At 33.3% G+C, this 14,900-nt stretch overlaps 1 protein-coding gene across 1 annotated transcript in view; it reads left to right on the top strand.

Annotated features, from left to right (window-relative positions):
• Positions 1–14,414, top strand: part of LOC124373849 (cyclin-K-like) — a 28,551-nt gene extending 14,137 nt beyond the window's left edge. The window contains exons 3-9 of the mRNA XM_046832172.1: positions 1,174–1,305; positions 2,649–2,754; positions 3,567–3,624; positions 4,886–5,058; positions 8,286–8,444; positions 10,243–10,308; positions 14,090–14,414. Of these exons, the coding sequence (XP_046688128.1) occupies positions 1,174–1,305; positions 2,649–2,754; positions 3,567–3,624; positions 4,886–5,058; positions 8,286–8,444; positions 10,243–10,308; positions 14,090–14,346 (951 nt within the window). The 3' untranslated portion in view covers positions 14,347–14,414. The remainder of the gene's footprint in view (positions 1–1,173; positions 1,306–2,648; positions 2,755–3,566; positions 3,625–4,885; positions 5,059–8,285; positions 8,445–10,242; positions 10,309–14,089) is intronic.
• The last annotated feature ends 486 nt before the right edge of the window (positions 14,415–14,900 follow it).

Here is a 14,900-nt window from a genome sequence, read left to right as displayed (position 1 = left end):
ATATTTCAAATTTATCAGGCTCAATTCCTGATAATTTCTATGCTGTTTAACCACCTTTATAACATAGTTCTCTACATAATATAATGAGGGTAACTACCTATTGACCAGTACTTGATGTGTTTTCCTGATTCTTGTGGATGATTTATACTTTCCTATTGAACCTACACTGGGTATAGCAAAAAGCGATTTGTCACTCATATCTGGGCAATCCCATGGATGTTCAGAAGGGACACATCACTAACCCAAAATGTCAAGATATTGGGGTGGATGGGTAGATTAGGTCAAGTCTCCTGTGAAGGATGACTGCTAACTTAAAGGCTGCTGCTAGCCTGGACATGGGTAGTGCTGTCACCTGCCCGTTTTGACTGGAGGACTTGAAAGGATGTGGCCTCTACTCTCATTCTAACCCATCTGGAGTATCTTATAATTTTGGAAGCAAGTGCAAGGGTCCTTTTAGGACTAAGTGCAATGAGAGGTTTCTCAGCTCCTTGTCTCCCAAGTAAACAAAAAACTCCTTTATTAGTTGACTAATGAGAGATAATTTGAAGCCTGAAGATTGGGTTCATTGTTACAAGTCAAATACATTATAAAATTCTTGCTTTTATTTTAAGTTTTATTTGATACTTAAAATGTATATATTTAAAACTATGTACAAGTCAGTTTGTTTATCTACCAGAAACGATCTTTACAGTAATATTAAAAATTGTTCTAAAGTTAAACTTGATCCAAGCTCATCAAGTATAAGCTTTCGACTTGACTTTAGTGGCAATGTTAACTAGGATTAGATTCAACATGATTGTTTATTTTATACTACAATGATAGCTGACCTGAATAATATTACAGTAATAAACTTGAACAGTATATAAAATTTTATAGTTAAATATATATTTTATGGAAGTGCACAAACACACACACACAAACACGCGTGTGCATACGTACACCACTCATTTCCAGATCAAAAATAAATTACTGTTACTTTGTAAAATTCTGAGGTATAATACTTCTACATTTTGTTTCCTGTGAATTTAAAAATATGATTTAACTTTGCTTGTAGGTATTATTTTACTAATTTATGTTTGTATTTTACAATTACAAAATAATTAATACATTTAAAAATAATAGTACAATTTTATGTTTTGCTGAATATTTTACTATAGGTTAAAATTGTTGCAGGTCACAGCTTGTTGCTGTTTATTTTTAGCAGGAAAAGTTGAGGAAACACCAAAGAAGTGTAAAGATATCATAAAGACTGCCAAAGGTCTTCTAACAGAGCAGAAATTTGCAACATTTGGTGAAGATCCAAAGGTAAAAATAGTATTAAATTGTTTAAGAAATGTTATTTAGCTGTTTATTAAGAGATGTACCCAATTTCATGTCTCTTTGGCTAAATATACATTCAAGCAGTAAATAAAATAAGTAATACTGCGTGGGACTGAGCCAACCGACACATTAAAAGAGAGATGCTGATATTTCCTTTCACATCTATTGTGTTAAAAGCCAAATGGTGTATACTGTTGTATATATTTTTGTGACTAGCACTATATTGATCTAGATCCTGCCAGATAAGGGAAAGGTAGAGGCAGAAAATAAATCTATTGTATGAAAAAACAGTACAACCTTGTTTATCAGGACCTCTTATATCTGGATCTCTGGCTATCCAGATCGGATTTACTAATTGGAAGAGAACCCAATATTTTGAAGAATAAACGCTTTTTGTTGAATTTTCAGCTTGAGTTTTCTGTATTTCTGGTTTATCCGGATTTTCATTTATTTACATCACTTCTTGTTCCAAATTATTAGTGTAAAACGAGCTATCCAGTACATAAAAGTCAATGCACTCTATACTAAAGTAACATTTGGTGTAGAGTTTGTGATTTTGTAACTGTAGACCTGCATATCTTTGCAAACAACAATGAAAAACATCAAAATATGTTAATTAAGAATGTTTTATGATTCTTGATTGTAAAAATTTGTTAAACCCAAATTGTGACAACTTTTTATGGACCACAGATTTTTATTTATAGTAAAATGGAGCAACATCCCATACCGCATGATACAGTCTGATTATTTTTTGTTCTCTGACTCATGTGACAGGTGTCATATAAGTGTTCTGGTTTGCACCACATTGGAATATTAGTCACAAGGTTACATTCTTAAAATGTCTTATTATTTATGATTGGACTACAAAATACATTCTTATAAAATTGTGCTTCTTTTTTTCTGTTTCTTTTATTTATTGCCCTCATTAAAATCTTATACAGAATCTTTACAAATTGTACTATATCATTTTTCCTTTGAGGACAATTAGCTATGAATTGGTTTAATAGTTCAGTAGAGTTGAACAAAATGTATGGATTTCACAACATAATGAATCTGTTAATGTCCTGTGTTACATTACAGGTGCAAGTTTGTAAAATTGATAATTAGAATATTTTATTCTGTAATTCCTAACGAAAAACAATTTAAAAAATTGGCTGAATAAAGGTGTTAGAAATATTAGTAGACACCATTGTTACCAATAAACCATGTCAGTCAATAAACTGGCAAATTATTGTAGTATATGTATATTCGTTTGTGGTTATTTTAACTTGTGTGTGCTGAGATTGTGAAATCTATTTGTTGTGTAAATGAAACTTTCGATATTGTAGGAGGAAGTAATGACATTGGAAAGGATTCTTCTACAGACCATTAAGTTTGACTTGCAGGTGGAGCACCCCTATAGCTTCCTCCTAAAATATGCAAAAAGTCTCAAGGGTAAGTTGATTTTCATTTTATACTACTACTAACTCAATGTGTATTTTAAATAAAAGGCTCTAAGAAAAAAGTAAAGAAATTACTCCAGTATCAAAGTACAGTTATATTTAGCCAAGAATGATTGTAATAAGGAGGAGTTCACTACTTTACAAGTGCTCTAAATATATTTATAAGAATTTATTAATTCCTGTGTACCAGAAAATCCCTCTATGGAGTGTGAGCTCCGCAAACAGGACTTACAAGTTCCAATTTCATGTAAGTTGGGACAAATATTCAGTAAAAATTTGGGCTGTTCATGAAAAATTGTGATAAAATATAGGGTTTGTCCTTAGGGATGTTTGACTCTGAGAATCAAAATCATTTTCAAAGTCATGTCCATTAATTGTTAATGGAAAATGTCAAAGTCAAGGCATTAACATTTAATGCCTTAAAAGTTTATTTTTATTAAAAGAATTAATTCTTTATCAGAAACATTCTCTCCATTTGTTTGTAGAAAATTTAATATTTCCTGGAAATATTTTATGTAAATAGAATTGACTTACGTTGTGATAATATTCTTAAAATATTAAATCGTACATTGAAAAAATTGTACATGTATTGAACATATTGGTTTATAGTAAATATATTATTTAAAAAATTTTACTAAAAGTTGGGCTGTTACTAGAGGAATTTTGACCTGCCTCTTTGAATGTTAAAGAATTGGGAAACAGTTTATAATTGTTAAAATGAGAATTGGGTTTAAAGCAAAATGCACTCAATTGAAATATCAAAAATTTAATTTAGTTTACCTTTTTACCCTTTTTTTGTTTCAGGAGATAAGCAAAAGCTACATAAAATGGTGCAGATGGCATGGACATTTGTCAATGACAGGTATTCTTAATGATTTCTTCTGTTTGAAAATTATGTATAGTACATATAGATGTATACCAAATAACAATGCTGTATTTAAATTTAAAACTAAAAGTATATTTTCTCATGCAACGTTAACAAATTAAGCTCTAAATCTTCAAGAACATTCGATTACTGTTTCCTCATAAAACACTATAGTAATCCGATAAAGTTTAATAAGTTTCCTTCTGTAGCGTACCTTACTGGTAAGTTTTTGAGCTTTTGGCAAAGTTGTTAATTACTCTTTCATACATTTGTGGCTGAATGTCAGTTGACTGTTTTTAGAAAATTTTCAGTACGCATTCCAACATATTCTAATCTTAAACTTTGTTTGTTCTGTTGACAAGTTGGTTCAAACAAACCTCACAGTAAGTCTGTGAATGGCCACTATTGTACCTTACCTCTGTAACTAGTTCACTTACGGTAAAACATTGATACTACGTACCAAAACTATAAACCTAATTGATAACTTGATCATTTCACTCATTGCTGGTCTTCCAAATGAGATATATTGTTTACTGAAATGCACCACACTTTTATCTTTTTCATTCAAAGCATATTCCGAGAAAGCCTGTTGAATTTTTTAAATGGTTTAAAATTTGGAATCACCAAGATTTTTACAATATCACTGTTTTACAAGTTCTGTCATACTGTACAGAACAACAATGCAATTAGTACTCAGTTCAGAGTTTAACGTTTAACTACGTGCAGCCATCAAACACAGAAAGGTAATAGAAAGGTCATATGCATTTAAACTGCATCATCACTGATAAAGAAAAGTATTTTGTAAATAATTTATTGGTCCTAATAAGATTAACAAGTGAAATTTGGAACAATTTTTGAATATTCAATGGAAAATGTATGTCAAGTTTTGTTGTAGATTTGGATTTGATCAGTCAGATGGATGTTATGCTTAAAGTATAGAATATATAAAGTAGTGCAAGTGTTAATTCATTAAAGTAAAATATAGGCATAGAGTTTTATCAGGTTTTAATACCAGCATAATGTTCAACAACATACTATACTGTAAAGTAGTTTTAATATATTATTATTTCATTTCAGTTTGCAAATAGTGTGGTGTACCTTCCCACTGCTCACCGCTCTGTATAAATACAAATATACTTTATTGTATATGGTTCTGTAAGTCCACATTTGGACCCATTTGTTGTCAAGCAATCACACTGTTCGAGGAGGCTATAACATTAACGCATTCTTACTCTAATCCTGAATGTGTTGTTGACAGCTTGTGTACAACACTGTGTCTGCAGTGGGAACCAGAAGTGATAGCAGTAGCTCTCATGTACTTGGCAGGAAAGCTCAGCAAGTTCGAGGTAGTGGACTGGATCGGCCGTCATAGTAAACATCTGCGTTGGTGGGACATGTTCGTGGAGGATATAACTATGGATCTTTTGGAAGGTAATGCGTTACAAAAAGGAGTGTTAATTGCTATTGTTTATGCAAGTGAAATATTTCTTGATATTAAGTGTCCACCACATTCTGCATTGTTTTCTGAAATGTGCATTTTTCAAGCAAATAATTTAATGTACATTAGTTTTATTATAATGTAAAAAAAAAAAAAAAAAAACAAACAGATAAATTGTTCTGCCACTTACTAACATCTGAAGTAAACATTGGTTGTATAATGTTTTTAGTTTTTCAGAGTGTTACCTTTATGATTTTAGTCTTTTAATAAAAATTTTTGTAACAATCATTATCTGCATTGAAATGTTATTTCAACGAAAATAAACCTAACTGTTGTTAATTTATCTGCACATTTGCTGCGGCAAAAAGCATAATTAGGGTTACCGGATGCTGAAAAATGTTTATGTAGAAAAAACTTACCTTGTACGGTGGAAAGGCAGGATTGAAGGTCTAAATGACGTTTCCGGCCGAGTTTCCTGGAACTGTGACGTCACAAGTTTCGGCCTCTACTGGGGCCGGCTGCATATTGTGCTGGTCCCGTACTGTCGAAAGTTGTTGTTACGAGCGCTCTGCTGCTGATATCACTTACTTGTTTCATTGAAAGTCCAGGATGATTGTCCAAATGATATTTCCGTTTGTCTTTCTTTGACCATTGACGTTACTAGCTCGGCCCCAATTTCGACCTCCCGCATATTATAGCCTTATCACTATTCTTATTAGTTATAAATAATTATTAGTTATATACACCACCTCCACCTATCCAGTCTTTTACTGCAGAGAGTCATGATAAGCTTCAAAGCACTGACCCATGCACAGGCCAGGCTTTTCAGGGCATGTTACACAATGGAAAGCAGTTTTCACATTTGATTTGCCATTTTTCGTGCACTGCCTGTACTTCTTTCTCTTGGTAAGGCTGACGTTTGCCTCTTGGCCTTGAATTTTGTGTAACTTGTGAGCCTCTTTTCTCATTCTTTTTTGACCTGGAGTTTCAACAACATTTAAGGGAGGCTGTAAAAGTCCTTTGATCATTTCCAATCGAAAATCATATAGCATCATTTTTTGGTTGTACATGTTATGCAGTTGATGTGCATTCATCAAAATCATTTGTATTGTATGTACAAAGATTTTTTTATACCACCTGATGGTTTTTCTTTCAAATGGGTAGTATGCCATCATCTGATCAACACCACGCATATGAGCATTGTATTTTACTATTGGGAGAAGTTTAGGCTTAGTACGACCTCTTTTGTCCACAAAATCCACCATTTCGTTTTCGTGTTAGTCAAGATGTATAAGACTGACCTTTCGTCTTTCCATTTCCCAATCATTACAATATTTGCATAGCGTGCAATTGTCTCACCCTGCTTCAGGCATTGATTGGTTACTTCCTGGGGTGTAAATTCTCGCCCAACACGTAATGTCCCCGTGCAATATGTTTTTTCAGCTAATAAGTTCGAAGCAAGGGCTGTCATAAAAATTGTCCATATACACTGAATGGTCTTGCCCCAAATAATCCTTCAAAAGGTGTAGGACAACCTTCTCCGTATGCCCTTCACCATCTACGGTAGTATCTGATTTGCCCGTGTACATGAGGAATCTAAGAATAAATCCCTGATGCTCTGTCAAAGTGTACAATTTGACACCAAACTTGTGCCTTTTGCCCTTGATGTACTGATGGAAGTGTAATCTTCCTCTCCACAGTACCATAGCCTCATCGAGAGATAACTCTTTTTAAAGGTAGTAAACACTTCTCATTTTGTCGTTGAAGTAACCTACAACAAACTGAATTTTTTCTATGGAGTTTGCAGTACCGGAGTCAAGAACATTGTCGTTTGTTTTGAAAAAATGCAAATAACGCATAATGGACAAGAACCTGTCCCCCGACATAAAATTACTAAAACTTGAAATTGAATAAATAATCTGTTTTCCAATAGTCTTGGATTCGATTAATTTTTATTGTGCCTGTGTGCAATAAAATGCCTAAAAATGTCTTCAGCTCGGGTACAGTGATGTCTTTCCACGCATTGATTCTTGATTTCGGTGTCAAGGTTGGTTTACTGTATACACAATTGAATGCATAAGCATTTGTAAATTTGCAAATATTTTCTAGGAAAACATCATCAAGTAGGAGTGTGAAAAAATCTATTGGGGAACCAACCCCCGGGACTGATACTAACAAAGATTCGGTTCTGGCGAATTCAATAGGCCTCATACCTGTTGTAATACTCCAAGTTTTTGGAACCTCAATAACAGTAGCCTCGTCATCACTTTCAGAACAAGCAGATGAATTGTCTGAGGAAGAGTCATCAACAACTCTTTGTATGAAATCCACAGAACCGTCACGGTCATAGGTTCATTGCTGGTGTGAAAGTTAGTCTGACCAGAGGTACCTGGCACTGTAAGATCAATTTTTATAAAAAAAAAACACAAATAATGTAGAGAAAGAATTACACAGTTGATATACACAAAAACAACACACTAAACACTCAAAGATTACAACGGTCTCCTATTGAAAAAGAACCGTAACAGGTAAACGTGAACGAAACCAATCACAATAAAGCGTTGGTCATAACCTAAAATGCGGCAGAGATTCAACGGTCTACAACGAATGGCTGAATCACACTGAGACTTTGTGTGTAGAGCAGCAAGACGGCCCCATCAGGGGACGTCCGTACTGCGCGCGCAGGTCTGACATATAATTATATGTAAATTATAAATACATATAATTAATCTCTGGTAAAATATTCAGCTTAATGTATTTTGCTGGAAAATTATAATCTATAAATACAGATAATGAACTTTTAGTTTAGAAGACTCTTTCGTGAGGTTTCTGACATAAGAACTCTTTTACTTGTACAAGCTGGCAGGCAATTGTTGCATAAAAGTATTAATTAGTCAAGATTTGTGCACAAGCCACAGAGGTAGTGTTTGACTCTCTTCAGCTACAAACATATAAAATTCTGTTACATTGAATATTGTCGTTCATCTCTAGTTTGAGGCCTAGAAAGGAAACATCTATTTTTCCACATTTATATTATAACCAATTTCAGTTTGTTGGGATTCTATCAAATTAAGTTTGATTCATGTTTCAAGATAAAAATTTTGGCCTGATCAAACCATTTGTAAATGAAATGTCAATCATGTAAGAAATTTTATAAATTCTTTGTGATTTTATAAAAACTAGTAACTTGATTATCCCTAATATATATACTGTGTTTCAGATATTTGTCACCAGGTGCTGGATCTGTACTCTCAACCGCAGAACGCCCAGGCACCAGAGTCTCCTCCCCTGGTCCGCAATCCTCCCCTTAAGAAGGAACAGCTGCCTCCGACACCCTTCGTTGTGACACCTCAACACTCCTCTCCTATCCCACCAGCAGGTAAGATAGCATATATATGAGTTTACCGTTAACAACTGAAGGGATTTTTGAGCTTTGCAGTTCCATTTGCTATCATGTGGTATTGGGGTATAAAATCACCCGACTTCTTAAATTAGAAGTACATGTTTTTTATTCTTTTAAAATTATTTAGAAAATATAACTATTGTACATGACTATTGTAGAAGAGAAACCTGAGAAGGGTTTAGGCTGTGAATGCATTTATAGAATTTTGCTATATGAGCCGAGAAGTACGACACTGTTTAGAAAAGCTTGTGCAAAATTGCAAAGAAAGCTGCCCTCTTAGCTCATATTTTGTTTTGGTATATTTATGGTGAGTAATAGCTTTCTTGCAAATAATTAGTTATATGTATACATAAACTTATATTTAATGCTTTAAAATTCTTAATACCTATGTATTGTTTCAAGATAAAAAAAGACACACATTAAAAATTATGTATTTGACTATGGTATGATATCTCTCAAAAATCTCAAAAAGTCTCTGGAAAATGCATTTACAAAAAATGGTTGGTGAAATACCCATTCAGACAAAAAAATAATCTTGTAGAGATGGCTTTGGATTTAGTGCAATGTTAAGGGTAACACTAATCTTTATTTCCTCTAGGGAAACATTTTTCCAAGTGGACTAGATATATCTAGGACAAGTGGTCTCTGTTTTTTTTCTCTTCTGCATAACAGTTAGTTTCAGCAACAATTTCATTTAGTTTTTTAACAGTTAAAAATAAATGAAAAAAGTCTGAAAAACTTACAAGTTTATTTTGATTAAGTTCCTACTCCCTATCCACCAACTCAAGTATAAAGAAAATGTGGAAAATAAGATCCATCATAAACAGTCCAACAGTTGTCAAATCGATATCCACCACCACCATTATTTGAGGTTGGGCTTAGGCCTCAGAGTTAGTGTGATAAATAAGTATTCACACTAACTCGGCAATAACCTCGGAAATAGAAAGAAATGAAAAGAATAGTCCCTGCTAATGACATATTATTCAGTTGGGAAGAACTCCAAATGAGGTTAACACATTGACTAATAAAAACAAAAAACAAGAGTAGATATGACAATTGTTTTTGTTCAGCTCTTAGTATTGCTGTACAATCACGGGACCAATTGAAGACCTGCCGCAAAACTGACGTCATCGTGATGTTGTCTGATATCTGAATGGAACTGCAAAATTTCAATGTCTGATGAGGTCCGTCATAACAGTTGTAAGGGTTAAAAGTTGTTATTTTTCTGAAATCCTTACAATCTTGTGTGACTTTCATTTTGGATAGTTAAATAAATTGTGTACAGAACAATTTTATAACATTTCTCTGTAAACCTACATATTCATTTATGAAATATATTTGCACAGTTTCAGGCTTGTTTCTTAAAAACAATTTTATTGATATGAAGTTTTATATAAAATAATAACTTACGGAAAGATAGATGGAAAACCAAGCATTTCAGTTCATATATTTACAGGTATATTTTTCTTATAATGATGTAAAAAATACTCACAAAGTGTATTTTAGACTCATATACATATGTAATAAAATATTCAACTATATTATTTTTTGTTATTTTTCTTATTGATTCTTATTAAAACAATTTAACTAAATATTTTAAATTATTTAGTTAACCATAAAAATTACCCTTAAAATATTAATTTCAAAAGAATTATAATCTAGCATGCTTTACAATTTGTATCGTGTTTGGGTTGTACTGATGTGGATAATGGAGAAAAGATAAATAGTGTAACAAATCCCTTTGCAATCATTTTGATTTCTTCGTGTGTTCCAGCTATTCAGCGACACCTGGAGCCAAATTCTGTTGGAAACAAAACAAGAGACGATAGTTTTCCATCAGGTAAGTGATCAGTGATGCTGTTGTCGGGGCTGAAGTAGATCCCTATGAATGGTGTAGAAAACAGATAGAAAATATCCTATTAGCCTGGTGGCGATCTTAATTTTATTGTTTGTTAATACCTGATAATTTTGTTCCAACATTTAGTAATTCTGGCCAGTAAGGTATATAAGGTGCATTATAAGGTATATATAAAGGAGTGCCTAAAGGAAATCAACGTTTAATAAGTCAACTTTTATTATATATTTAATTTTTCAAAACTATCTTATCCCCGTAGAAATACTCTCCATCACACTTAATATATTAGTCTAGGTGGTGATTCCATTATTCAATACAGTTTAATACTTTTTCAATAGTGGCCAAACTATTCTCTTCCATTTTTTATTAAATTAATCAATGTTGTCAAATCTGAGGTCCAAGGGATAAGTCTAAGAAAAAAATTCATAAGTAGCCAGTTCATGTGAATAAGGTGTCAAGGCTGTGGTACCATGCAATCTTTTGTCAAAAACTGGTTAATAGTGATGGCTGTGTGCATGTGAATTGTTATGATGGAAAAATCAATTCTCTGTCTGCTAAAAACTGGGTTTCACATTCTTCTTAGAACTTCCACAACACTAACTTCATTTAACTTCCACACATGTGGTGGATGGTTGACTATCTTACCAACACAGCTTTGATGTACGTCTTATTCCACCAAGGAACATTCGCATGGCTATCTTGTAGAATTCTAGTGAGTAAAGATGTGGAAACCCAAAGAACTTTACATTCAAGATAATCTGAATCTACGGGAAGTGATTGTGTAAAACCAAACCAACCAAAAGTTTATGTTGTAACCCTTTAAAGACCAAGTTTTCTACGGTTCTGTCCTACTGCCAGGTTTACTTACTGTGCACAGAGTTACCCCACATTCAGCAGTGATTGTGTATTCAGTACTGATGTTCACATTGCATACTATTTACATTCTTGTTATGTATTTCAGCAAGCAGACTGATTTTCAATCATCAGTGTTTTGGCTGAGATGAAGTTGTAAGGATTTGTAGTTTTATACAGGGTGATTCAAAACTAAACGGCAATCTCTCGGGAGCTTATTCTATAGCTAAAAACAAGTAAAAAAGTTCATATAACCATATGCCCGGAAACGCTTCGTTAGCGAGTTACACCTAGCGAAAGATTTTGCCCAGATTTCAGAACCCTTGGTGAAGTCAGGCCGTATAAAAATGGTAAAGGTAGTTACAAAGATACAAATACGATTGTTTTTTATGTTTTTATATCTGACAAATTTATTAAAATTCGTCCCAGAGCTGTAAATGCAATACTTTCAGAGATATCTTACGTAAAAACACAAGAATTGGTGCAAAGAAATAACACATTTTTGTGTTTAACGTAAGATTACTTCCATAAATGTTAAATAAAGGTCATTTTTTTCTTAAACAGATTTGTAGAACATTTAATTCTGAAAAGATTCATGTGAATTACTTAGGAAAAAAATTAATAATAGGTATTGAAATTTAGCTTTATTTAAAAATAAAACAGACGCACAAAAATGCATATTCTTATCTGCATAAAATATTAACTAATGTTTAGGTTGTGAGTAACAGCTGATCATTTATTCTAGACTGAACATTAACATAAAATGTATTTACCTTTATAAAACTGTAATAATCACCTATAATAGTTGCTCAAAGTGTCCTCCGTTGTTAGCAATGCACGTTTTTCGCACGACGAATCCACTCTTTTCTAGCACGTTTCATAACGTTTGGAGCATTCTTGATAGTTTCTGCCGCCTCTGTAATGCGATTACGTAACTCCTCTATGGTGTTAATCCGTTTTGAATAAACAATTGACTTCATCCAACCCCATAAGAAAAAGTCTGCTGGCGTGAGGTCAAGAGAACGTGGTGGCCATTTTACTGGTCCATTTCGACCAATCCATTGTCTACCGTATGTATCATTTAAATAGTTTTTCACATCATTAGAAAAATGTGGAGGTGCTCCGTCGTGCATAAACCATGCATTTATTCTGTTTTGAACAGGAATATCTTCCAAGAGGGTAGGCAGGTTTGTTCTTAAAAAATTTAAGTACGCTACTCCATTAAGTCGATTAGGGAGGAAAAATGGACCAATCAAATTATCACCCAGAACACCAAGCCATACATTGACTGAAAATGTATGTTGAAAATGCCTCTTCGCAGTTTCATGTGGGTTGTCGTACGCCCAAGTATGGGTATTACGAAAATTTACAATTCCATTTCTAGTAAAACAGGATTCATCAGTAACGAGAATACGCCGAAGAAAATACTGATGTCGTAAACAATTTCTTCTTAACCAGCGGCAGAACATCTTCCGTTTATTAAGATCTTGCGGTAATAAGTCTTGAACACGTGTTATATGGAATGGGTACAACTGTGCTTCATGAAGTGTCCGCCATACGCTTGACTGGCAAATATTTAACTGACGTGATAATCGTCTGGTGCTTGTGGTTGGTGATAATTCTACAGCATTTATTATTGCTTGTTCATTATTATAGTTCCTTGCGCTACGTTGACGACCAGTATCTATTCGCTTCGGTTTAAAGCTACCAGTTTCTCTAAGTCGTCTCTCCACAGCTTCAAATGTTTTGCGATCAGGTGTTCTTCGATGTGGAAAAGTATCACGATATTCCTGAACTGCAGCTAAACCATTCTTGTTAACTTTGCCGTAAATCAGTATCATGTCCGTATACTCTTCAAACGAATACATACCATTTACATTATCTGCCATTATTTACTAAGATAATTACATACACTTTTATAAAAATATTTAATAAAATATTTTAAAAATAAATATTTAATAAAATATTTTATACACTTGTATAAAATATTTCCAAATAATCACAGGATCTCACAAAATACAATCTTCACACGCCACAATACAAAAACCTCCATAAAGGTTATTCAAATATTACTTCATGAACTTAATTGTTGATCAGCTGATATTGCCAACCTTTGCAAAGAAAATATGACGATAAAAAGTGTTGAATAAATGATCAGCTGTTACTCACAACCTAAACATTAGTTAATATTTTATACAGATAAGAATATGCATTTTTGTGCGTCTGTTTTATTTTTAAATAAAGTTAAATTTCAATACCTATTATTAATTTTTTTCCTAAGTAATTCACATGAATCTTTTCAGAATTAAATGTTCTACAAATCTGTTTAAGAAAAAAATGACCTTTATTTAACATTTATGGAAGTAATCTTACGTTAAACACAAAAATGTGTTATTTCTTTGCACCAATTCTTGTGTTTTACGTAAGATATCTCTGAAAGTATTGCATTTACAGCTCTGGGACGAATTTTAATAAATTTGTCAGATATAAAAACATAAAAAACAATCGTATTTGTATCTTTGTAACTACCTTTACCATTTTTATACGGCCTGACTTCACCAAGGGTTCTGAAATCCGGGTGAAATCTTTCGCTAGGCGTAACTCGCTAACGAAGCGTTTCCGGGCATATGGTTATATGAACTTTTTTACTTGTTTTTAGCTATAGAATAAGCTCTCGAGAGATTGCCGTTTAGTTTTGAATCACCCTGTATACTTTCAGCGGTAATATCATGGATTGACCACTTAGCCAACCTGTTAAATTGAGAGATCATTGACAGTTATATGTTTAAATAAAGTAACCCCTCTTTATTTATATACCTTAAATAAAGATTTTACAATCATAGCCAATTTTGTAATTTAGACAGTAATTATTTAGAATGGTATCTGTACATGAAACATTATTATTTGTTTACAGTTACACCAAACAAAGTGATCAAATCAGAACTGAAGAGTGCAAATAACGGAGAGAAGATTCCAACTGTGACAGGAGGAGTTGTATCAGACAACAAGGTGTCAAGTGGGGAGGTATACGGATATTCTGGTTACACACAGCCACCTAGCTCAGCCTTTCCTCCTGCCTTCACCACCACTCGCCCCCCACCCTACCCTTACCCTGCCACTGCCACCCACCCCACCTCTTACTATCCCCCTCCTAGTCGGCCTCCATACTAATTACTTTTATACTTTTATCTAATGTACATTTTGGATTCTTTTCTACAAATAAAATTCTTTTCACTTCATAGATTAATTTTTTTACCTGTTTTCAACAAAAAATGTAGTTTGACACTAAGAAAATACTTAATTTAGTACTTAATAAGTTTCAAGTTATTTAACAACTTTACTCCCAAACTTTGGGTCAGCATGGTAGGTTCACGTTCACCTCTCATACTGCAGACTTCTGTACTCTGCATAAAAGAATCGTTGCTTGTCACAATAAAGCCAGTCGGAACACTCTCATCCTATTTGATAGTCCTGTGATGGCATGAGGCACCAGTCGCACAACTTTTACTGGACCTCCCAACTCACTAACTCAGGACATCCATGCACATTTTTCTGCAATATCACCATGGCAACAAGTTACTAACTGAATATTTTGACTAGTATGTGTTTTGTTTTACAACCTTTCTGAGGCTAAGTAAAGTAAGGGTACTGAACCTAATTTCATCTTTAAATGAAGACTTTTTATTTATAAAATTTCAGAATTAATTTTTAAACCTACAAAGTTG

Source organism: Homalodisca vitripennis, unplaced genomic scaffold, assembly GCF_021130785.1.
Source record: "Homalodisca vitripennis isolate AUS2020 unplaced genomic scaffold, UT_GWSS_2.1 ScUCBcl_6532;HRSCAF=13783, whole genome shotgun sequence".
Classification (NCBI taxonomy): domain Eukaryota; kingdom Metazoa; phylum Arthropoda; class Insecta; order Hemiptera; family Cicadellidae; genus Homalodisca; species Homalodisca vitripennis.
The sequence above is the reverse complement of the archived record's forward strand: the minus strand, read 5'-3'. Positions and strand labels throughout refer to the sequence as shown.